This window comes from Dipodomys merriami, unplaced genomic scaffold (assembly GCF_024711535.1).
Source record: "Dipodomys merriami isolate MVZ:Mamm:240054 unplaced genomic scaffold, mDipMer1.0.p SCAF_2, whole genome shotgun sequence".
NCBI lineage: Eukaryota > Metazoa > Chordata > Mammalia > Rodentia > Heteromyidae > Dipodomys > Dipodomys merriami.
The window spans coordinates 115,233,563-115,256,098 of record NW_027203381.1 but is presented as its reverse complement, the minus strand read 5'-3'; the positions used below and the strand labels follow the sequence as shown (position 1 = coordinate 115,256,098).

The 22,536-nt window shown below is 49.7% G+C and overlaps 2 protein-coding genes across 4 annotated transcripts; one reads left to right on the top strand and one right to left on the bottom strand.

The window, feature by feature from the left end:
- Positions 1–7,793: 7,793 nt before the first annotated feature.
- CUNH21orf140 (chromosome unknown C21orf140 homolog) lies at positions 7,794–8,787 on the top strand. The gene has a single exon (XM_070030625.1). The coding sequence runs from the start codon at positions 7,847–7,849 to the stop codon at positions 8,600–8,602; it is 756 nt and encodes a 251-aa protein (XP_069886726.1). The 5' UTR covers positions 7,794–7,846; the 3' UTR covers positions 8,603–8,787.
- On the bottom strand, positions 8,663–22,277 carry Smim11 (small integral membrane protein 11). 3 transcript variants are annotated; one of them, XM_070030628.1, is made up of 4 exons: positions 22,206–22,277; positions 18,856–18,967; positions 15,749–15,915; positions 8,663–12,342 (listed from the first exon to the last, which is right to left on the bottom strand). In XM_070030628.1, exons 2-3 carry the CDS (start codon positions 18,865–18,867, stop codon positions 15,751–15,753), a joined length of 177 nt encoding a protein of 58 aa, XP_069886729.1. In that variant the 5' UTR covers positions 18,868–18,967; positions 22,206–22,277; the 3' UTR covers positions 8,663–12,342; positions 15,749–15,750. The 3 variants fall into 3 exon arrangements, with proteins under 3 accessions (XP_069886729.1, XP_069886727.1, XP_069886728.1); XM_070030626.1 differs by lacking the exon at positions 8,663–12,342 and adding an exon at positions 13,968–14,168; XM_070030627.1 differs by lacking the exons at positions 8,663–12,342; positions 22,206–22,277 and adding exons at positions 13,968–14,168; positions 22,114–22,199.
- Between the last annotated feature and the right edge of the window lie 259 nt (positions 22,278–22,536).

Below are 22,536 nucleotides of genomic sequence, written 5' to 3'. Positions count from 1 at the left end.
TTAAATCTGCTGCTTTATCCCGGGCTTGTTGGATGTGGTTTAGCAAGTTCTTCTTTAAGCAGTTTCTCTCTCCATCTAAAACGGAGAAGCTAATTCCCTCCCTCTGAAACTGTCAGAAAAATAACACAGCTTCTCCCAGCCTTCCATTAGCCACAATAGCGACAAATGTATGTCAAGTGGGACACACAAGCCAAGGCTGTGCACGCGAGGCTGAGATGTAACTGTCTCATGTCTGCTCCACACATGTCCACGCAGAGCAAGGAACGGCACGCGGGGTGCAGTGGGGTCCAGAATCCACGAAGCCGGCCGGGCGCTGCCTGGAGGGTCACGTGCTGTGTTCTTGGTTTCCTTTTCTCCTCAGCAGGGAAAGTTTTGAATTCAACAGCAATTAAGATCGCAATCTCCTGAACTGTGCAGGGCACTGGTGTCTTTCCCGGGCGGGACTGCACCCGGGAGATGAGAAAGCGCCAGCTTGTGCTTGTTCGCTTCTAGTCTTCTCCTGAAAATAAGTGCATCTGGGATCTGCCAAAGTATGTGCAGAGAAATGGCCATCTCCCCTACCCAGTTCTCCTCCTCAGGGGCCACTGCAGGGGCTCGTTTCCTGAACACTCTCCCCGAGGCGTGGTGTATTGCTGCAGCTGGGGAAGCGTCCTCACGGGCTTTGCACACCTCACACGTGTCTCTCTTCTCTCTTGCCTCTCTGTCTCTGCTCCCCCCCCTACTTTCTTCTCTTCCTGGCCACCATGAGGAAAGCAGCTTCTCCGCTCACAAGCTCCCTCCCTGCTGTGCTGCCTGCTACAGGCCCCAAAGCAGCGGCACCCGCACAGCCTGAATCCTCTGAGACTGTGGCCCACACAGCCTGAATCCTCTGACTCTGGATTTCTCTGTTTCAGAGGAGGAAAGCTGACACATACACATTCACAAACAGCAGACAAAATATGCTAGCCTTTCTATGTGACTGAGGGTTCTTAAAGTTATTTATTAATAGTTAATGCTTTTAAAAAAAACATCTCCTTTCTATGAGTATATATTGTCCCATGACACGGAAGTTCCAAAGTGGATTAACCGTCTCCCCGATAACACGATTCAGGCTGTTCCGAAACCTCAGCCAACACAAGCAAGGCTGTAATGACTATCCTTAAGCACCCAGCTGTCCCTTGGTGTTCCTGAGGGCTTACATTTCAGGGCCCTCACAGATAGAAATTCAACAGAAGCTGAAATCATTCACCGTAACATAGCACCGTATTGGCCCCTCTCAGATGTACATCTTCTCACATACTCTAAATCACCTCTACATTACTTAGGATAACTGAGGCACACTCAGAATTTCTTGGGGCGCACTGTTTAGGGAATAACATCAACCAAATACGTGTACGTGCTCAGTACAAACTATGTGTCTTTTTCTTTTGTTGCTGGTCCTGGGATCTCAAGCTCTTCTTCTTCCTCGTGACTGGTGTTCTATCACTTGAAATACATCTCCATCCAGCAGTGAATTGGAGTCTCACAGATTTTTATTCCTGGGCCAGATTCAAGCAGTAATCTTCAGATCTCAGCCTCCTGATTTGGATTACAGGTGTGAGCCGCTGACACCTGGCTCCAATCTCTTTCTTTGCCAGTCAAGTCCGGGGATGGTAGGACTCAATGATTCAGAGGCCTGACTGCCCATTGGTTCAGATGTGTTTTAGAGCATCTTTGGGATAAGTCATTAGAGGGGAAATGGCTAGTCAAGAGTAAATGTATTTGTACTACCAGAACTTGCCAGCATGTCTCCAATATCAGGGTGTGGGTTCACACTTGATACCCAGGGATGTTTTCATGTGGCCAATCCTAAAACATCTTTTGTTGTTGTTGTTGGTTGTGGGGCTTGAACTCTAGCCTGGGCACTGTCCCTCAACTCTTCAGGTCAAGGTGAGCACTCTACCACTTGAGCCATAGCACCACTTCTGGTTTTCTGGTGGTTAATTGGAGATAAGCACCTCACGGACTTTTCTGCCTGGGCTGGCTTTGAACCGCGATCCTCAGATCTCAGCCTCCTGAGTAGCTAGGATTATAGGTGTGAGCCACCGGTGCCCAGCTCTAAAACATCTTGAGTTTGCAAACCTGTTATCAAAATATTATTTTTCAGCTTAAATTTGCATTTTGTCTGTGTGTGTGTGTGTGTGTGTGTGTGTGTGTGTACTTGTGGTGGGGTTTGAACTCACAGCCTTGGCACTGTCCCTGAACCTCCTTGTGTTCAAGGCTAGCACTCTACTACGTGAGCCAGGGCACCAGTTCTGGTTTTCTGGTGGTTAATTGGAGATAAGAGTCTCACGGGGACCTTCCTACCTGAGCTGGCTTCAAACTGCGATCCTCTGATCGCAGCCACCTGAGTAGCTAGGATTACAGGTGTGAGCCACTTTTAAACCCCAGCTGTTTCACGAGCTGATAAAGCTTCATTTATTTAAGAATTAACATAAGTTAACTTTTCTGGCTGGCTAGATTTAAATTTCTGGTGAAGCTAATTCACATGTTATTCTTTTCAGATATTTTTTTCCCCTACTTCTCTTGACAATTGCTTTTTTTTCCTATATGAATCATCTGCTGATCTCACCATAAAATCCTAATTTTTTTTTTTTTTGGTCAATCATGAGGCCTGAACTCTGTCCCTCAGCTCTTCAGCTCAAGGCGAGCACTCTACCACCTGAGCATAGCACCACTTCCAGGTTTTTCTGCTTATATGGTGCTGAGGAATCGAACCCAGGGCCTCATGCATGCAAGGCAAGCACTCTACCACTGAGCCACCTTCCCAGCCCAATAGTGGGTATTTTTTCAATGCAAGTGTTGGCTAGATAGATTACTTTAGTGACAACAGATACTGTTATGATTTTACATTCCCCTAATCAAACACTTGGTGTTTTACGTCATGTTTTTAGAAAACATATGAACGCAAATGTTGTTGAGCTCCTGTTCATTCCATTGCCTTTTCAAGCAATCCGAGATTTTCATTTTTCATATGTGTGTGTGTGTGTGTGTGTGTGTGTGTGCACATGTGCACACGTGTGTGTAGCTCCCACACTCTTTGGCTTGGCCAGGAAGTCGGTAGCTCTGAACGCTGCATCTCATCTCTCTCTCTCTCTCTCTCTCTGAGGTCATATAGACGCTGAAGGAGCCAGCCAGGCCCAGGCCCTCAGCCAGGCCAGGCCCGCTCTCTGCTGCGTGGCCCCATGGAGTGGAGGAATGGCACCAACTCCACCCGGGCCCTGTGGCTGCCAGATGGGACAAGCGCCGCCTGGTACATTCTCACCATCGTTGGCATCTACAGTGTGATTATCCTCTTCCGGTTGGCCAGCAACATCCTTAGGAAAAATGACAAGGTCTCAGAAGATGTCTATTATTCAAATTTGACCTCTGAGCTCACGAGGAAAGAGCTCCAGCGCAGGGTGCCGAAATGTTCCTCGCTGACCGTTAGCAGTGCCGCGGCCCTGCAGCCCAGCCGGGCCGGCCCGGACGCTGGAGCTCAGCACATCCCCTGAAAAGCAAGGCCGTGGAGAGAGCAGCCTGATACTACTTGGAACCCTGTGGAGGAAGCTGAGCCTAGCATGGGCCTCAAGGAGCCGCGCCAAGCCGGCACTCACTTTGGAAGGCGGCCTACGTCTTCCTCCCACTCTCGGGTGCTTTAGGAAGAGCAAGGGCGTGCGAAGAAGCCACACTGTTCACCAGCAAAGCCTGTGCTCAGGCGGACACCCGGTGCGCTCGGGAATCCAGAAGAGTCCAGGGCAGGAAGAGGGGTGGCCTGCTGCCAGAGCAGGGGGGCTGGACTGGGGATCGGACACTCTGGGGGTGCTGTAGAAATGCTGCTCATCTGTAGCAGACAGGATTGAGATGATCCGAAAGGGCAATTCTGTTTTAAAGACTAAGGTTACTCCTATCAGAAGTGACAGCGAGGAAAGGCCTGACACTGCCCACAAAGAAATGCACTCGCTACCTGACATATGTTACCTTTAGAGTAACTATTAAAAACGTTTAAACACTGAAAAATAAAGAAGTTGGAAACTATTTTCTCCCAAAGAATAGAGTGCATTGAGAGCAGCATTGGTCTTGGATGCAGAAGTATTGGGCACGAATCTGAGCTTTCTCATCGCTGCTTTAGTATCCTGGCATAGCGCATCCATTCGCTAAAACACACTTTACAGAGAAAATGGGGACAATGCTGGCAGACTGGCCACACTGAAAGATCTAATGCGGTCATTCAGGTGAATGGGTTTTGGGGGGGGATGTGTGTGTGTGTGTGTGTGTGTGTGTGTGTGTGTGTGTGTGTGTGTGTGTGTGTTATGGGAGTAACCGTGGTGGTAGTGGGGGTAACTGTGCTGGTGGGTGACATGGATGGGGGTAGCCCGGTGTTGGCGGCTTTGGTGGTAACTGACGCTGGTGGATGTTGATAGTGGTGGTGGTTAAGGTTCAAACAAGATTCTGAGGTTCATCTGAGCTTCCTGGTCACAGATGGAGAATGGAAATGGGCTTGGGAATGGAATATGCTGATAGGTCTAAGCCTTGCATGGGAGTGGGTGTGATTTCCTCCCCAAGAACCCGAGCTTCTCCTGAGACAGTGACCACCTGATCCAAACTTGGGATTTCACTGGGGAAGGAGCAGAAGAAATGAAAGCTGAACAGACACCATCTGTCTGTTAAAGGTGCACTAGGAAGAAAATGAATTCTAAGACCATCATGACATTGCAGGTGCATTCCCATACGTCAGCCCTGGTGGCCTTCTTATAAACTCTATGCGTTACTGAGGCTCACAGACACAAAAAAGCTTGAATAGGGTCCCACAGCTGACAAGAGATTCAAAGGGAAGTCTATGAGGTTCCAAAGCCCTGGAAGGTTTCATTAAGTCTTTGTTCAAGCATGACTTCTCCTTTCAGGTAAGAAGAAAGAAAATTACTTGTGTGGGTCAGGAGCCCGGTAGCCGGCAGCTAGCTCAGAGCTGGACTTGGTGAGAGGCGCACCTGTCTGGGTGCTCGCAGGGACTGGTGGCCAACGCCCACTCCAGATCCATTCCTTGAATTCATGAGAGATGGGGTGGGGTAGGGCGGGACACCTCCTCCTCCTCTTCTTCCTCTGTACAAGCCCCGCCCGACCATCCTGTTTTCAGGAGGGAGACCTCAAGAGCTTCATCTTTTTTTTGCGGGGGGGCAGGTCTGGTCATGGGGCCTGAACTCTGGGCCTGGGCGCTGTCCCCCAGCTCTTCAGCTCAAGGCTAGCACTGTACCACTTGAGCCACAGCGCCACTTCTGGCTTTTTTCTTTTTGCTTATGTGGTGCTGAGGAATCGAACCCAGGGCCTCAGGCATGCAAGGCAAGCGCTCTATCACTGAGCCACCTTCCCAGCCCAAGAGCTTCATCAGTGTAACTGAGGACTAGAGTCATGGTGGGCTGCAGGAGTGGCAAGAACAAGCATCCCCAGACTTCAGTAGCTGAAGACAGCTAGGTTTATGTCTTTCCCCTGCATACAGTAGGGCAGCTGGTTCCATGCCATCCGGACAGGTTCCTGCAGCCGTCCCTTCCGGCTTCACAGCGTTGGAGGAAGGAGTCATGAAACTTGGACAATGACGTGTGTCAGTATGGAAAGGATGAGTGGCTTCCACTGTGCCCAGAGTTCTAGGGTAACAAGCACCAACAGACCACCAGGGGTAGGGGGTGCAGACTCCTGCACCTAGGAGGCTCAGAGCTCCAAACTGGGGAGCAGCAGTAATGGCTACCACCGGCCTGAGGTTCTCCAACGAGGTTCCACAGCTCCCAGCCCCTTAGGGTCCTCCTGGGGAGGCAGGAAGCCCCACCCCATCCTCCATCTCCTCATTTACACAGAAACAAACGTGTCTGCATGGAAATGTCTGCATGGCCATCTAGCAGAGGACAAAGGAATTCTGTTCCTTTTAGAACTGACCCAGATGCTCACAGCTGTGGTGCTCTCCACCCACACGTCTCCATCCTGCGTGAAGACAGGTTCCAGGAGGGTGAGGTGTCCTTGTCTGACCTTGACGTCCTCTCAACCATGTGGACAATTGGTGGAGAGCTCCAGCTCAGGCCAGGCTGCAGTGAGAGCCTCCCATCTCTGGGTGGCGCACGCGTCAGCGGCGTCCAGCTTTGGGCAGAGCCTCCTCTGTGGCCACCTGCTTCTGGTCCAGCTGAGGACCAGGAGAAGGCCGGGGTGCCGTCCAGCCTCCGCCCATCGTGTGACAAAGGAGGCTGGAGAGAATTTGACAATGACCCTGACTACTAATGATCCCAGCCTCTCCCCAGCTGCACAGCAGGGAGGCCGTGGGAGGAGGGCCGTGCTCAGCATGGGCTTCCCCCTTCCCCTTCTGGCCCAGCTTCCAGAAAACAGGAAGTGTAGCTGGGCGTGCACTGGCAGGTGCAGGGATTTACGATCCACACACATGTGTACACACACATTCAACACACACACACACACACTTATACATGCCCCATCACACACAAGCTCACACATGTTGACGTACACATCCCAAACACTTTCATACATGCACACTCTCATGTGTAAATACACTCCCAGGAATACACACACCAACAACCACCACCATCCGCATGGACATACACACAGGTATCCATATACTCCCATGTACACACTCTCATCCAGAAAAGGGCAGCCTCTCATAGACGTGTGCACAGATTTAGCAAAGACAGTGAGAGCGAGCGAGCGAGAGAGCACAAAGTCAGTTAAGGCAAAGCAGCTCTCCAAATGTCCTGCCCTCCTCCATGTGGCTTGCTGGAATCACCCCTAGGCAGACCGTGGCTTGGCGTGGCCCACCTAGGCAGGTGAAGTGGGAGACAGAACTCCCCATCGGCCCATCAAATACTCCGTGCTGGTGAAAACAGTCACATGCAGTAGAAATTCCACTTCAAAGTGTGGACTGAGAGTTCTCTCCACGCTAGCCGCATGTTACTTATTGTCAGTCTTATTGGTTAATCCTGAGATAAATGACTGTAAGGAGGAAAATTTACTTTGGCTCATACCAAATTTTTCAGCCCACGGTGGCTTGCCCCCATTGCTTGGGGCAGGCCAGAGTCTTAATATCCCTCTGGCAATGTTCGTGACCTCAGATCTTCAGCTCAAGGCTAGCGCTCTACCACTTGAGCCACAGCGTCACTTCTGGCCTTTTCTGCTTATGTGGTGCTGAGGAATCGAACCCAGGGCCTCATGCATGCAAGGCGAGCACTCTACCACTGAGCCACCTTCCCAGCCCCATAAATTCTCTTTTAATCTCTAATCTTGTTAATTGGGGGTGTCTCTCCCTTTTAGTGACTTTGGCTTAGGGTGTATCGATCTTGTTTATTAAAGACAATTATTTTGTTGATCTTCTGTACTGTTTGGCTCCCACATTTATTCATTTCAGTTCTGATCTTTACCATTTCTTTCTGCCTCCTGGTAAATCCACTGGTGATTGCATAAGCAAGTGGGCAGGCAGCTGGTGAGAGTTCTGTGTGCACAGTGACCCCCACCAGCCTCCTTGAATTGTGTCGGTCTGTCCCTCTGATGCGTGGCACAATACCTACTTCACATGGGTGTTCCATAAATATTTCTGGTACGGATGAAGGTGTCTCCGTATTTCTTTCCATCCTGCTGAACCAAAAGACTTACATCTATGGCAGGAGTGATGTCAAAGTACCGTTTTCCATTCTGATATCCTATAGGCCAGAAGGGAGCCATTCTGAGCCTGTGTCTCCCATGATGCTCAGGGTCTGGTGTAACTATGGGAGTAGCGCAGCCAGAAGGAAGCCCTTTGTGAGGTCATTGTCCTTCAGCTATCGGAGCTCCCCGATGGAGACAGGTAAACGCTCCAGGAGCCACGATGCTTCATTTTGCAAACCCTCTTTTAAAAAACATCATTATCAGAAATCAGTTTGATAGCATTAAGAGGAAGCAATGTCTCCAGTACCTGAAAGCCCTGCGGACCCTGCAATACGACGGATTCAAGACTGTGTATCTGGGGGAGACGGACATCCCGGAAAGTCTCGTCACAGGGGAGGATTTCAGTGATGGGTATTTCATGCAGACGCCGACCTGGTGCATCGTTCACGGTGGAGGCAGTCAAGGATGGGTGCCCTGGAAGTACCGGATATTCCTCAGAGATGAACTCTGCATCAGACAGGAAGAGAACATTTTCTTCGAGTTCTGCGAAGTGGTGAAGAAGGCCTACGGGAAGTGTGCCATCGTGGTGAAAGGGAAAAGGCAACAGGATGGAGCAAAGCCAAAGGAAGACAAGAAAGCGAGCGCCCAGCCGGACAGTCCGATGGGCATTAACTTAACAAGTATTGCGTGCTGTCCGCAGGTGGCCAAGTCCTACGGCCATGAGCTTCTCATTCTGCCTTCCCCTTATAATTACCTGAATCCCCTAGACTCAGCCTGGTCTTCTATGAAATGGTTTATCATCAATAACAGGAAAGAGTTTTGTTTGCAGTCTATTGACAGTGTCTATTCTTATCAGTATATACTTTTCAATGATTTAATTAGCAAAGGGATCAACAGGATAAACCTAACCAAGTGGAAAACACTGACGAACAAGGTACGGAGATGGGAAAACTATTATCTGGGGAAATTTGCTTAGAATGATCCTTCCAGCAAGCAGGAAGTATGGCCCTCACCACCAGTTCTGCTGGGCTGGATTCTGCGCCACTGCCACCAGAGACTTCAGTGGTGATCTCAGGGGAATGCGCCGGAGCCTGGGAGCTCCCAGGGAAGTTGGCCAAGTCCTGCGTTTATTGGAGGATTCATTAAAAGCTTGTTGGTAAATTAGGGGGTCTCAACTCTCATCTTGTTAAAATCTCTGCGAGGGCCACATTAATGCAAGGATTAAGGCCAATTAGGTTTATGGCTACTAATGAATAATTTATCTTGCTAATTAAAATGTTACTTTTAACCGGCAATTTACCTGATGAACCAACTCTTACTGTGCAGTATATGTGTGTAATCTTGGTCAGTGATGGGGTTTGAACTCTGGGCCTGGGCACTGTCCCTGAGCTCTTCAGCTCAAGACAAGTGCTTTACCATTGAAGCCACAGATCCTCCTCCGGCTTTCTGGTGCTTCATTGGAGATAAGAGTCTCGTGGACTTTCCTTGCTTGGTCTGGCTTTGAACCGTGATCCTCAGATCTCAGCCTCCTGAGTAGCTAGGATTACAGGCGTGAGCCACTGCCACCTGGCTTGTGTAACCTTTTTTCCCACCTATGTTTCACATATTTTAGGATTTTATTCTCTAGAGAGCAAATAACAGTATTCAAATGTCCTGGGTCTCTTCAATTCCTGCCATCGCATGAGTCTAACTGTAGGTGGCTGGGGCGTGATGATATAAGTGTTGATTTTTATTTTTTAATTGTGAAAATACCATATAGGGGGGTTACAATTGCATGGACAAGATAATGAGGATACAAGTGGCTTTTGCACTCACCTCACACTTAGTTCACAAGTACCCTGAGTTCTAGGGTAATAAGCACTAACAGTTTTACATAGGACCAGTCAGAGGTAGATTCAAGGTTATTATTCTGATGGTGACTTTCCTGTCGTGTGTGTGTGTGTGTGTGTGTGTGTGTGTGTGTGTGTGTGTGTGTGTGTGTCTGAGTTAACTTATCTGATCTTCACCATTGGCGGTGATGTAAGCTTGCTACTATTCTTCTGTGCAGAGGAGCTGATATTCAATCTAGAGGTCACATTTGATCCATTAATCACGAAGCCTCCCTAACAATGAGCAGCTGCACCTCTGTCGTCATGACAACCCTATGGACAGCCGTGGCCATCCCTCCCATTGCACAGATGAGGAAACGGAGACAAGAAGCAGCCCCGGGGGCTGTCGGGTTCTCAGGCCATGTTCCCAAGCCACCATGCTTACTGCTGGATTATTCAGGTCCAGCCTTGTCTTATTTATATGATAGAAGAAGGATAATGATGCCTGACCTTTCCAGACATGAGCTGGCAAAGTGGCCATGTCCAGCTGCATGTCACAGCAAGAACATATGTCACGGGGCAGAGGGGGAGGTAGGATACCTTTTTAGAGTACGTTATGTTCCTCTGAGAAAAATAATGGCATGTGTTTAGGTTATCGAACAAAATAAGCCAACAGGAGCTATTTTTTCTTTTGTTTGAAAACCAAGCCAATTTAATAATCTGAGTTTAGAGTTCTATTCCTTGGAGATCTCTTTTAGTCATTAGAAATGCCAGCAGGAGAAAGAGAACCTGCATGTAATCAGAGAGATCGAACTGGCCAACTTTAATGTGCAATTCAGTTACATAAGAGTGCCTTCATAAGTCAGAAGTGTTGTTTTATAGAAGGCATGGGAAGTGCCAGCCAGAAGCACACAGGGACTTGGGAATTGAATGGACCTAGTTGGGAATCTGAAGTTTAGAAAGTTACAGCTTATTTTTAGCTGTGATACTGTGGATAAGTTAGTTTACTTCCTGAGGCTCAGTTCGCTCTAGTGAAAATCAGTTGAAGGCTTTAAGATTGTCACACACCCGTGTGTGCTCAGAAAACCGAAGCTCATGAGGCTGAGCTCTAAGAGAAGGTGGCCGCCATTAGGTCTAATGTGGCTGACCCTTCCTTTCTTTTTACTCTTAGAGGAGAGTTTTTACTTCTTTTACCACTGGGAAGCAAGAGTAGAAACATGCAAGGTGCTTTGATCAAAGGAAATTTTGTTCTCTGGCCTTGCTTTTTAAGATCAGCAGCAACAGGTTAGAGAATTAACCTTGAGATTTCTTCTGGTGGGGCTGGACAGGGGCCGGTGAGTGTGGCCCAGAATCTCTCTGGGAATAGTCAAGTCTAGAGCATTTTCCACTGATGTCCACACATGGCACCACAGGGTTGAGCCACACACGCAAGTCCTTGGGAATAAGCTCATGGTGATGGCTATTCTCCCTTCCTACAGCTTGAGTGACGCATCAGGAAGCCGAGCTGCCCGAGAACCAGCTCAGAGCAAAGCAGCAAATGGAGCCTGCTACCGATTGATTGGCTCAATCCCTGTGAGATGAGTTCCGGCCACACCTGGCACCCGGTGGGGCTGAGTTGCTCACACTTCCCCTCCAGGTGTGAGCACTTGTACTTTTTACATACCAACTGGCTTTTCACATCTTGACCTCAGTTCAGACAAGCAACACACAGGACAGGGGACATTAAGCTCAATTTACAAAGGCAAGGCTGGATGGTAACTCACCGAGATGCCCGTGCAGCTAGTCACAGGGCGGTGGGAACCAGAATCAAACACTGCAGGGCCTTCAGCAGATGTGGAAGGGTGTGCCAGGGCTGGGGACCTCAAAGAAAATAAGCCAGGGTCCCCAAGGCAGCCACAGCCCAGAGGTGGGACCACTGCTCTATGATGGGAGATGTTGGCAGTAAAGGCTGAGTCCAGGCCCTGTTATTGCGGACTGGGGGAAAAGCTTCCAGAAGAAGGGAGAGCCTGGAGCCGAGACGGAGAGGAGGGGGACTTCATGGGGGGTGGGGAGGAGGCAGGGCCTCTACCTCCCCCCAGGCAGTGTGCCAAGCCTAGGACTCCTGTGTCTGGACAAGATAGAAGAACGCTGAGTTCCTGGCCACATCCACACCAAGATGGAGTCACTTGTGCTAAATGCCACGGGTACCTTCAGGAAACAAGGGAGATGCTGAAACCAAGCGGCTGCTCCTAAAGAGTTGAGTCCAGTCCAGCTGAGTGAACACAGGGATGGCCGGGTTCAACCCTCACAGAAGATCCCTGTGCTCACCAGCCCGCTCTCCCCGGTTGCTGCTTCCTCGTGCCCACCTTGCACGCCCACTATGAACGCCCAGTGGGAGCGCTTGGCCTTGGGAGAGCAGACGCGGTGCGTGTGCACGTGAGCGAGTGTGCACACAGGTGCACGCACCACTGCACGGGTGTGAGCTCTGCATGCCGTGAGCTCGGCCCTGTCTCGTTAGATCCTCGTTTCACCCCGGCCTCCCCAGTGTCACTGACGTTGCTGATTTCATGATCCACACTCCGAAGTACAGTCCTTCCTGCTCCCAGGACTATACCTGTGGCCATCAGACCTGGCTTGGTGGCTGAGAGGGGATCTCATTCATCTTTTTGCTTTGGCTGGCCGTGGACCACAATCCTCTTCTCTGGTGAGGTTATTTGACTTCTCAAACTCCTAATGCACACCGCAGTTTAACCTCTTCTTCCTGACTGAGGCCATCTTCATCAGCGCGTCCTGGTGGGGACTGTGGGCCGCTCCACCTGGCGGCTTTGAAGACAATGAGTTCTCAGGCCTGATCTGTTTGGATTTCTTACTTGAAGCGATGCTTGCTGCCAACAGCCGTTCTTCCCTCTGCTCCTAATGTGTTGTTAAGCTTTAAAAAAAGAAGTAGCTATGTCAGGCACGCATGCAGTAACATTGATCAGGAGCTGCAGGAGAGGTCCTGGCTGGTGCCGTGGGTAGAAAATGTGGTTCTGAGTTCAGGCTTTCTGTGGAATCTTTCATCTGCTCCAAGATGATTGTCTGCTTCCCACATACTCCTGTTACTCCAGAGCCACTGGACAGCCACGGTCCTGACAAGAGCCCTGGCCGAGCTTTACAAACCGTCTACCTACCTACTTCCATCCATTGTGTCCAACCATTTACAACCAAAATGTACAGACAAGTGATGCCAACCCCAGTGAGCTGCTGGTCATCTCCCCCTAGCGGTACAAGAGTGCCAGGCCGTGTCGCAGAACACACCAACCCCAAGCGGTTCACAGGAAAGCCATGGCTTTTTATTCAACCTGTACTCAACGTCTACTAAAGAAGCTAGATATTCTGCACATTCCAAAGCCAAGCCTTAAATAGCTGTCTAGTTAGGCTTCTGTATTTGAAATAAATGATTATCTACTGGTTAAGCAAACTTCATTCTGTATCAATAGCCGATGCTCTATCTCAAGTTTTGGAGGCACATGAATGGTTGTGTATGAACAAAATGGTGCCTGCAGTCTGGACCATACATGCTGAGAACAGGTGGTGCCCTAGCCCTGCAGGGTGGGCAGCAGGCGGAGCCGAGGCCCTGGCGCAGGTGAGGGGCGGGAGCGGACCTGCCGTGGTGTGGGCCCCACCTGGAAGTCCTTGGAGTCCAAAGCTTTAGACCTCTGCCTCTCTGTTCATGCTAGGAGGGTGCTGGCCTCAGTGGAACCAATCGAACACTTTGTCAAGGCTGAGCAGGCCTCTCCAAGGAGCTCAGGTGGAGGGTAAATCAAACCAGGTAAATTGAGGGGCAAGGTGGAGTTGGGAGAGATGGGGGACACCGATAAAGAGGCATTGTTCTTACAAACTGGCATGATGAATTGAAACCCTTTTCTACACCTACTTAAGAATAATAGAAAAGAAAAAGAACAAGAACGTCTCCTCTAGACACTTTGGGCACCACAGCTCAGGATTCACTCTACTTGGAACTGTCATTCTAGACTAGCTCAGCAATCACATGAAATAAAAGAAGTTGTATGGATTTCTTCAGGAGGCTTAAAGAGGGCTGGGCCTCGAAATGGCGGTGGCGGCCAGCGCATGACTCAGGTCCAGCTGGAAGGGGTGAAATGAGCGTTAACAGGATCACTGACACAGGAATCTGTCCCTAACTCCCTTCTCGGGCCAGCGGGGACCAACGCTCCTGGAGCAGCGCACAGCACATGGCGAGAATGGCACTCAGGATGGCAACAAACTGTGGCAGTGGGAGTGTGGGGGGAGCAGGGGTGAGGAGGCGCAGGCAGAAGTTTCCAGTCTGCAGGATCTCATCCCACACAGTAGGGAAACTTGTGTGTCCAGGCCTCTGTGCAAATGGATCTGAAACCTGTTCTCCCACTAGGAAATACTTCAAAAAAGATGGCACGCAAAACTCTCCTCTCCCACAACCGTGTGTGTGTGTGTGTGTGTGTGTGTGTGTGTGTGTGTGTGTGTGTGAGAGAGAGAGAGAGAGAGAGAGAGAGAGAGAGAGAGAGAGGAGAGACTAAATGTATTCAAAAGACCAGAGACTGCTTTTATTTCAAGAACAAAATACTTGATTTTTTTTAACTATATAAAAAAACTGCCCTCATTTTAAGTTAGAAGTATGCATTTGGGAGTTTATTCTCTGACATATTCAGTAACTACTAAGCCTTTCTTCTCTTTCTTCACAGCTGGAATCCACTCAAGATGCCATTCCAATAGCAAAATCTAGAAAGGAAGACCAAAGGGGTGAGGGTGAGTAGGGAAGGTTTGCTGAAGTTATAGCCAAGGCCTTTCTTGGTCCACATTAACCCAATGTTTGGGTGGTTAGCATCAACAAACAGAAACAATTGGTTTATCTCTTAGTGAATCTGTTCGGGGTGTCACAATTCTCCTTCTAGCTGAGTAAGGCAAGGAGCCCTCTGACAAGCCAGCGGCCTACGAGGAAAGCAGCGTGCTTCCTGAGTCAGCCCCAAACACGTCTGTTCACAGCCACCTAATATCACTGACTCTGGTGACATCTGCAGGAGGAACGAGGCATTTATGAGCTCCCACTTCATTTCTCCCTCCTCTTTGTAGCTTAAAGCCCTTTTGATGACTGTCTAGAATATAAGTCCAATCAATGCTGGTTAAAACTCTCTTCCGTCAACATTCCTAGTTTCTAAGCGCACCCTCTTCCTCCACCCAATAGTAGATAAAACATTTTGGATGTGGCCATCCGCAATGACCCCAAGAACTTTCTGTATTTCTAGGTCTGGCTACTCCTCCGTTCCCATTAATAAAAACATTCTTTTTAAAGACAAGGTCCTGTAACGGTAACTTTGGCCTGGCAAAAGCCCACAGCTTAGGGAGGATGAGCGAGTGGAGGCAGGCTGGTGGGGGACAGAAGTTCAGGGCTCGGTGCGGTCCAGGGCTGGGCAGGGTGGCTGCATGTTTCACCTGGTTGCTTTCATCATGTTTTTTCAGAATCTGCAGAAGGGCTACAGCACACACCCATCATGCACTGCTACTGTTACGAATATACCTGCCTTTAAGCTCCAGGAGCTGAAAGCTTTTAAAATGGCTCTGGAGCTGAGGGAAAGCCTAATTTCAGAAACACAGCATTGCAGGTGGGCAGGGCTCTGGAGCCACCAAACCCTGTGGTTTCCACAGTAACCTGCTGCTGGTAAGAACCCTCTGAGGGGTTTTCAAGAGAACAGGTGCTCAGCTGTAACCGTGGATGTGGCCCACGCGGAGCTGGAGGACACCCGGCCAGTCACAGCCTCAACTACCGCTTCTGGAACCTTTGGTCTTGGAACACACAAGCACTGTCTGGGCGCTCCTGTGGACACTGTGGGGTAGCCGGCTCCAGGGACAACCAAGCACTCAGGCGTGGGGACGAGGTTGGCAGGAAGGGCTCAAAGGCCAGGACATGAAAATGTTTGCAAGATCACGGTCCAGAAATGCAGGAGGATGCAACGTGGGCAGCAGAGGGGAAAGTAACGTTCAGTTAGGTAAAGGACAGACTGGGAAGGAACTTATTTGCCATGCCAGAGTCTTGGGGATGACTTCGTCTGGTATCAGAGCCCCTTAATCTTGGGGCTTCGCAAGCCCTGAGGGTCCCTGCCTCCCCTGTTCTATGCACACGAGCAAACGTAGGCACCATGGCTGATGATCTTGGCATGTTGGCTTCTCTGTGGAGAAGGCCCAGAGCGGTCCTTACAGTATTCAGGAGCCCAAGGCCCCACAGGCCTGTCTGCAGGAGCCCCCTCCCGCCCTCTGCCCTGCAGGTCTAAGCGTCACAGAGTTCTCAGTGAGTTGCACGGTACCTTCAGTTGTCTTTCTTCTCTGATTGCTGCTGCTTTTCAGCTTCTAGCTTTTGCTGTTTTGCTTCCAGTCTTTTCCTCTGGTACATTTTTACTCCTGCAAATGCCAGGCAGAGAATCAGTGTTTTCGCAGCCAGGATATACAGCAGCAGAGGCACGTGTTCAAGGACCTTCAGGAAGAAAGAAATCATTCCAAGTGTTCCATTCACGATACGGCATGTTTCTCGTAGGCTCCTTCACCCAACAGATATGTACTGAGTAATTGTTATGCTACAAGCCCGAGGCTAGGCACTGGAGACGTATATTACACAAGGTCTCAGCTCCCTGCCCATGTCACTAACAGCTCTGTCCTCCTGTTCTCGACTTCTCACAGGGGAACAGCCGGCAACTCCAGACATAATGAAGTCTGGCTGGTACAATGTGATGCACTGACCGGAGGCCCCTGCTCCAGAGTAGCTGAGTTCTGGTTACAGCTCTGTTCTGCCACTCGCTGACTCCCAAGAGGCGGAGATTGGAGGATCTCAGTTTGAGCCAGGCTGGGCAGATAAATCCATGAGACTCCTATCCCCAGTCAAACAGCAAAAAGCCAGAAGTTGAGGTACAGATCAAATGGTAAAGCACCATTCTTGACAAGAAAAAAATAAATGAGAGTGTAAGGCCCTGAGTTCAAGTCCTTACCCAGCACAAGGATACAAACAAACAAAAGACAAGGAAGTAAAGTTGATGGAAGTTGACAGTCCTGCCCTTGTCACATGGCTCACTCCTGTGCTAATCCATTCCAAAACTGGAAGGGAAGATTCTAACCCCAGACAGGTCAATTTCTGATTCTGAATGAAATGGAATTTGTGAAATCACTTATACACAGTTACAGTCCTATAATTTGTTCTTGTTTTTGTTGTTTGTTGCTGCTGCTGCTGGTGGTGGTCGTGGGGCCTGAACTCTGGGCCTGGGCGCTGCTCCTCAGCTCTTCAGCTCAAGGCCAGAGCTCTACCACTTGAGCTACAGTGCCACTTCCCGTTTTCTGGTGGTTTATTTGGAGATAAGAGTCTCAGGGACTTTCCTGCTCGGGGTGGCTTTGAACTGTGATCCTCAGATCTCAGCTTCTTTGGAGCTAGGATTGTAAGCATGAGCCACAGGCGCCCAGCTACAGTCCTATCATTTTATCTCAGTTCTCTGTGCTCAAAACTTAGACAAGGAGTTTGCATAGAGCTGCCAGGGAACTTCCTGTGCGCGGACGGCCATATGTAGATTTCTCTCTGCCATCGTGGGGCAGGCAAATGGTCCAGACTGAAGAGTTCAGAAGGTCAGTAACAGGTAGGGAAGGGTCTGGTCTACACCAGACGGTTCTGGAGCTTGAAGCTGCTAATACAGACCATGCATTCCTCCCCGCCACCAGCACTGCCTGAAATCACGCAAACCAACAATGCTCAGCTCCTGAATTTACAAAAGGTAACCAGGCCTAATACTGCAGACGTTATTTAATTGTTAGCATAGACCTCTGAGGACGGCTGTCGCGTGGTGTACTTATATTATGCACTGAATACCACCCGTGATGGGCAGTCCAGCTATTCAAGTTGTTTTCATTTAATTCAATAATGAGATACCTGTAGAAACAGAACCATGCACTATGAAAGATGATTCTGACAGCAGTAGACGGTTGTAACCCAGTAGAAGCTGGTTGCTGGTGGCTCACACCTGGAATCCTAGCTTTCCAGGAGGCAGAAAAGTCCTTGGGACTCTTTATCACTAACCAGCAAAAAACAGGAAGTGAAGGTATGGCTCAAGTGGAGTACACCAGCCTTGAGTTAAAAGCCAAATGACAGGTGAGAGCGTGACACTAGTACTGGCACCAATTACCCTGGTTTCAGGAATGACTTGCTCTGGTTTGGCTGCCAGGCCTCGCCCAGCCCCACAAGCCTTTTCCACCCACTTTCTAAAGGTTCGCATTCCAGGGGCAAAGGGAATGGAATGTTGCTGCACCTGAGGTGTTCTAGGCTGGCTGGCCTTCTCTGCCCATGCACTTCATCTCCGTGGCTGACACCCTGGAGCTCACGTGAGACAGCCTGGTCTAAACCTGAAACTTGGCTCTGGCACTCGTGAGGCTGTGTTATCTGAATGAGAAGTTTGAAGACTCATCGGAAAGGAAACCTCAGCTGACAGACACGGGCAAGTGGTTTCGGTATTGACTTTCTTTTTATAGCATGGAGAAGAGAAGGGACAGGAGGAGTTTCAGGACCAAAAGGAAGGCAGAATGACAGCAGCTGAGGTCAAGGACCCCAAAAGGACCTTGGAGTGCTCTGTGGAGAGGGGGTGGGGGAAAGTCTCCGGCTTCAGCTGTGTCTAATGACCTCTGTGATCCTTGAGACACTGGACTTTTCCTACTTTTATGGAAGAAAAAGAGAACTATTGCTCAATTTGATCAACAATCTTTCTTTTTTTCTTTTTTGCCAGTCCTGGGGCTTGATGTCAGGGCCTGAGCATTTTTGCTCAAGACTGGCATTCTACCACTTAAGCCCCAGCTCTCCTTCTGGCTTTTTGGCAGTTAAGTGGAAATAAGAGTCTCATGGACTCTCCCGCCTAGGCTGGCTTTGAATCATGATCGTCTGATCTCAGCCTCCTGAATAGCTAGAATTATAGGCGTGAGCCACCAGTGTCAGCCTCATTTCCTGTTTTAATCAGTCTACTTATAAAGACTGTTATTCTCACTAACAGTTGTGATGTTTACCATCAGGAGCTTCGGCTTGAAGGTGGGTAATGTCTCACAAAGGCCGTATATGAAAGAAAGGCTTGGCCGCCTGGCTGGTGCTGTTAAGATGCTGTGGACGTTTAGGAAGTGAGGCCTTATGGGACAGCCTCTGGTCCCTGGAGACATGCCTGCAGAGAGGACTATGGGACTATGGGACTGTGGTCCCAGGTTACTCCCCCACAGCCCCATCATGCCATTGGGCACCCCTACCACAGGGTATGGCGTGCAAGGAGGTCTCCAAGTGACCCTGGACTGCAATCACTAAGCAGCCTTGTCTCTTCTATCTATAAAGTATCTCAGGGATGTCAGAGAGTTATAGGCAGGAAAAGAAACCCAAGCTATAAATGTTTAAAACCATTCTCACCTTCCAGTTCATTATGGGCCAACTATAAGTTCACTGCTGATCAACGTAGCTCCCCAAGACAAGGGCATGAGCAGGAGTGGAAAGGTCAGGTCCAGGAGCTGGAAGTTCGGATCTGGGGTGGAAGAAAAACGTATCAACTTGAGGTTTCAGGGCAGACTGCTTTGGGATTACTATTCGCAGCAAGGCAACCAAAGCCCGGTGTGAGCAGAAGCCTGGGACAGGGCCGACACTGGGCTGGCTCCTCTGAGCAAAATGCGCTCCTGGGACTCTTCACAGTCCCAGCAGAGGTGATGGCGCTGCTCCGAAGGAACGTGGGCGCCCACCCCATTCCTCCTGCACCTAAGAACACCCCCCAAAACCCTAAAAGGCGCCCCCCACCTCCTGCCCAGAACACTAGCTGGTTTGGAGATGAATGTCCTTCTGTTTTTAAAGTCTCCCACTGAGCTCATCTTGAGTTTAAAGAAGTTTTTCTGGAGGGGAGGAAACAAAATGTCCTATGAAAGCAATTTATACGAAGTTCTCTCTAAAGAGTAAAGGAGACCTTGTAGAAGTCAGGGCTGGAGGTGAGAGGCAGAGTCCAAGCACCGGGCTTGCTCTGAGGTCTCACTGGTCACTACTCTTAGAATATGACATATATATATATATCAAGAGTAACTCTAGATAAATCACCACCACGCTCTGCTGAGGGACTTTCTTCTAGGACCTTGGTTCAACTGTAAGTGAAGACAGGCCAGTAAGGGCCCTACTTTTTCTGAAACCTGATGGCACAATAGTTACCATGTAACTCTATTATGCCAGGCAGTGCTAAAGAGCTTAGGTGAATGAATCCACTTAGCCTATATAATTTCCCCATCAGACACTTTACTATTCATTATCTCCACTGTATAGAAGAGGAAACAAAGTTTAAGGAATACATCTAGATGGGATTTGAGCCGACCCGGTCTGGCTCTGCACACTTAATCTCAGTGCTCTCGAGTCGCAGGCAGAGAGCTTTGCACTTAAAAATCATGGCAACACTTTTCTTTAAATGAACCTACAACTAAGAAAAGCAGAAAATGTCACAGGGCTTTGGACTTCCTTTAGATGAACTTTCGGGAGATGTGTTAGAAAATTTTTCAATTACAAGAGCATCTAAATAAAATGTTCCAGTCTCATCTACTGAAGGTTATACTACCTGGAAAACCTAGCAACTGGCACAAGATAACCCAGTTTCCCCCATGACTTTTCCAAAGTCAGATAAGCTCAGGGCAGGACTTCAAAGCACAGCTCTGATTAAATGTGACAATGGTGAGCGCCTTCGTTACCGTCATGTATAAATGAATGGCCCACTTGCTTTAAGTAATAATGGATTCTGACCTATCCTGGAGAAGGACATCCTTAACATGTTTCTAGAAATAAATGAAATCACTAAAAATCTTATGGATTAGCTATATTGGAGAATGAAACAAAATGTTTTGGTTCATTACATTTTATTTTTATAATTCTGGACATAATTGAGTTATGTGCAGGTTTTATAATACAGTAGGTGAGTCTGGTGTTTCCTACAAATTTCCTGAAGCAAAATGACATACTTTATGTGCTGATGAAGGCAGGATATTGATTTCCAAGGTCAAGCAGGAAATAATAGGCCCAAAATATTTATCAGTGGAAATAAAAGAACATGCAGGGGGCGACAAACATGTCACATGTACTAGCAATGTGACCTTGGAGGAGACAGGTGGCCCCTTAAGCTTCCTCTGAAAAGTCTCCTTCAGAAATTGGCTGGTAAGCACTAATCACCATGTTCAGCACATAGAAAGTTCCAAGTCCAATGTTAGCCACTAGTCTTATGATAAATCCCTCTCCTCCCATTAATGGGTAAGCTAAGCTGAATGGTATTAAGCAAGTGACATCCAGGGCCCAATCCAGTCACTGCACAACATGGCATGAAACAAGGAATAATGCGGACAATGAGGAGGACCAGAGATCTGGACTCTGTTCCTGGTAGCATCAAGGGCAGCAGATGACCCAGGACAAGCTGTGCACCTTCAGAAAATGTGTGGGAAATACCGAGGTGCTAATACTGGTAAAAATCAGAATCCACAAAGAATGAGTCCCCAGTTTTGGGATCAACAACTCTCTGATATCAGAGAACTTGACTACAAACATACATTAACATATTTGGTTTGCAGTTAGTACGAATCAATGTTCTGCTGGGTGGATGGGTAAATCGTAATATTCTGAGAGCATTAAAAGATTTCAAACCACCCTTGTCATCTCTGTTCATTCCCTGCCACTGATCTGAATTTCAAGTTTCCCCACCTCCCTAAAATGACAGGTTCCAGGTCAGCCATTTTTATTACCCCCCTCCCCTCAAAAATCAGGTCTCCTGAAAAGAATCAAGAAAGCTAAAAAATATCAGGAAGCCATTTGCTCTGATACCAGATATCCACCTGATTAGAAACATAAAGCGGCTGGTATCTAAGGGGGAACTGCAAAGCCCACCAGGATAGAGACCGTTTCCAGGAACATACCATTTATGAACTGTAGGGAAAATTCAGATCTACCCTAGCACTAGCCATAGCCTTAGTTTTAAACGCAATAGTTAGCAAACGGCCAACATTTCTGTTGTCTTTCAACGATTCTGGTTTTCTATTGTGTGTTGCTTTTGTTTTGAGTGGGTGTGTGGGGTCCTGGTCCTTAGCTGGCGTTTGTTTTCTTTTTTTCCTTTTTGCTCCAGGCTGGCTCTCTACCACTTGAGCCACAGCTTCACTACTTGGACACAGGCGTCTCACAGGCTTTGCTGCCAGGGTTGGCTTTGAACCTGTATCCTCAGATCCCGGCCGCCTGAGCAGTTAGGATTGCAGGTGGGAGCCCGGCTGCCAGGTTTCTTTAGAAACAAAGCTGCTCACTCCTTCGGGCTAGGCTAATGAGAGCGATGGGGCCAGGCCCGTCCCCGGCGGCCGTTCTCCTGGCCGCTGAGCCTGGGTGACCAGGCCCTGGCCGCTGCGCTCCGGCGGCCCCGGGACCCGGGTCTGGCCTCTGCCTCTCCGCACCCCGGGACCCGCGGGAGGGGACCCCCACCCCACGGAGGATCCCGAGGGCCGAGGGCTGACGCTGCTCGCGGCACATTTCCAAGGACTTCATGACGACCCCCTCAGGCCCCATCAACCCGGGGCGCGCGCCCGAGCGCAGCGGCGGCGGCCACGCCATGGCGGCCGCCACCTTCCCGGGCCCACCCACCCCGCCTCAGCGCCGCGGGCGGCCAGCAACCATTACCAGGGGCGACCGCCGGATCCCCAGCGCCCCCCCTACAAAGAGCTTGGCGGCTTCCGCTCAGGTTCGACCCAACCCCGACGTCACACACTCACCACTCCCGGCGGCGGAGCCTCCAGCGCCAAGCCCTCTGCCCCACCCGCCGCCACCCCAGACCTCCCCTTCCCCCGCCCCATCCTGCTGGGAAAACTACAAGTCCCGAAATGCACCGCTTCTCGCGCCGACGCAATGAAGCGTGCCGCAGCATACGCAGGCGCAGTGGGTCCATGCAGCTTTCTGGCGCACACGGGGGAGGGGGGGGAGACCGCTCCGGACGCAGGCGCAGTGGCCGCCAGGGTGGGGCGCTCCCTGGGGTGTGGTGTGGGCTGGGGCGCTCATCCACAGCCTTCTCTGGTCCCTGGCTGACGTGGAGGAGAGTGGCGGCAG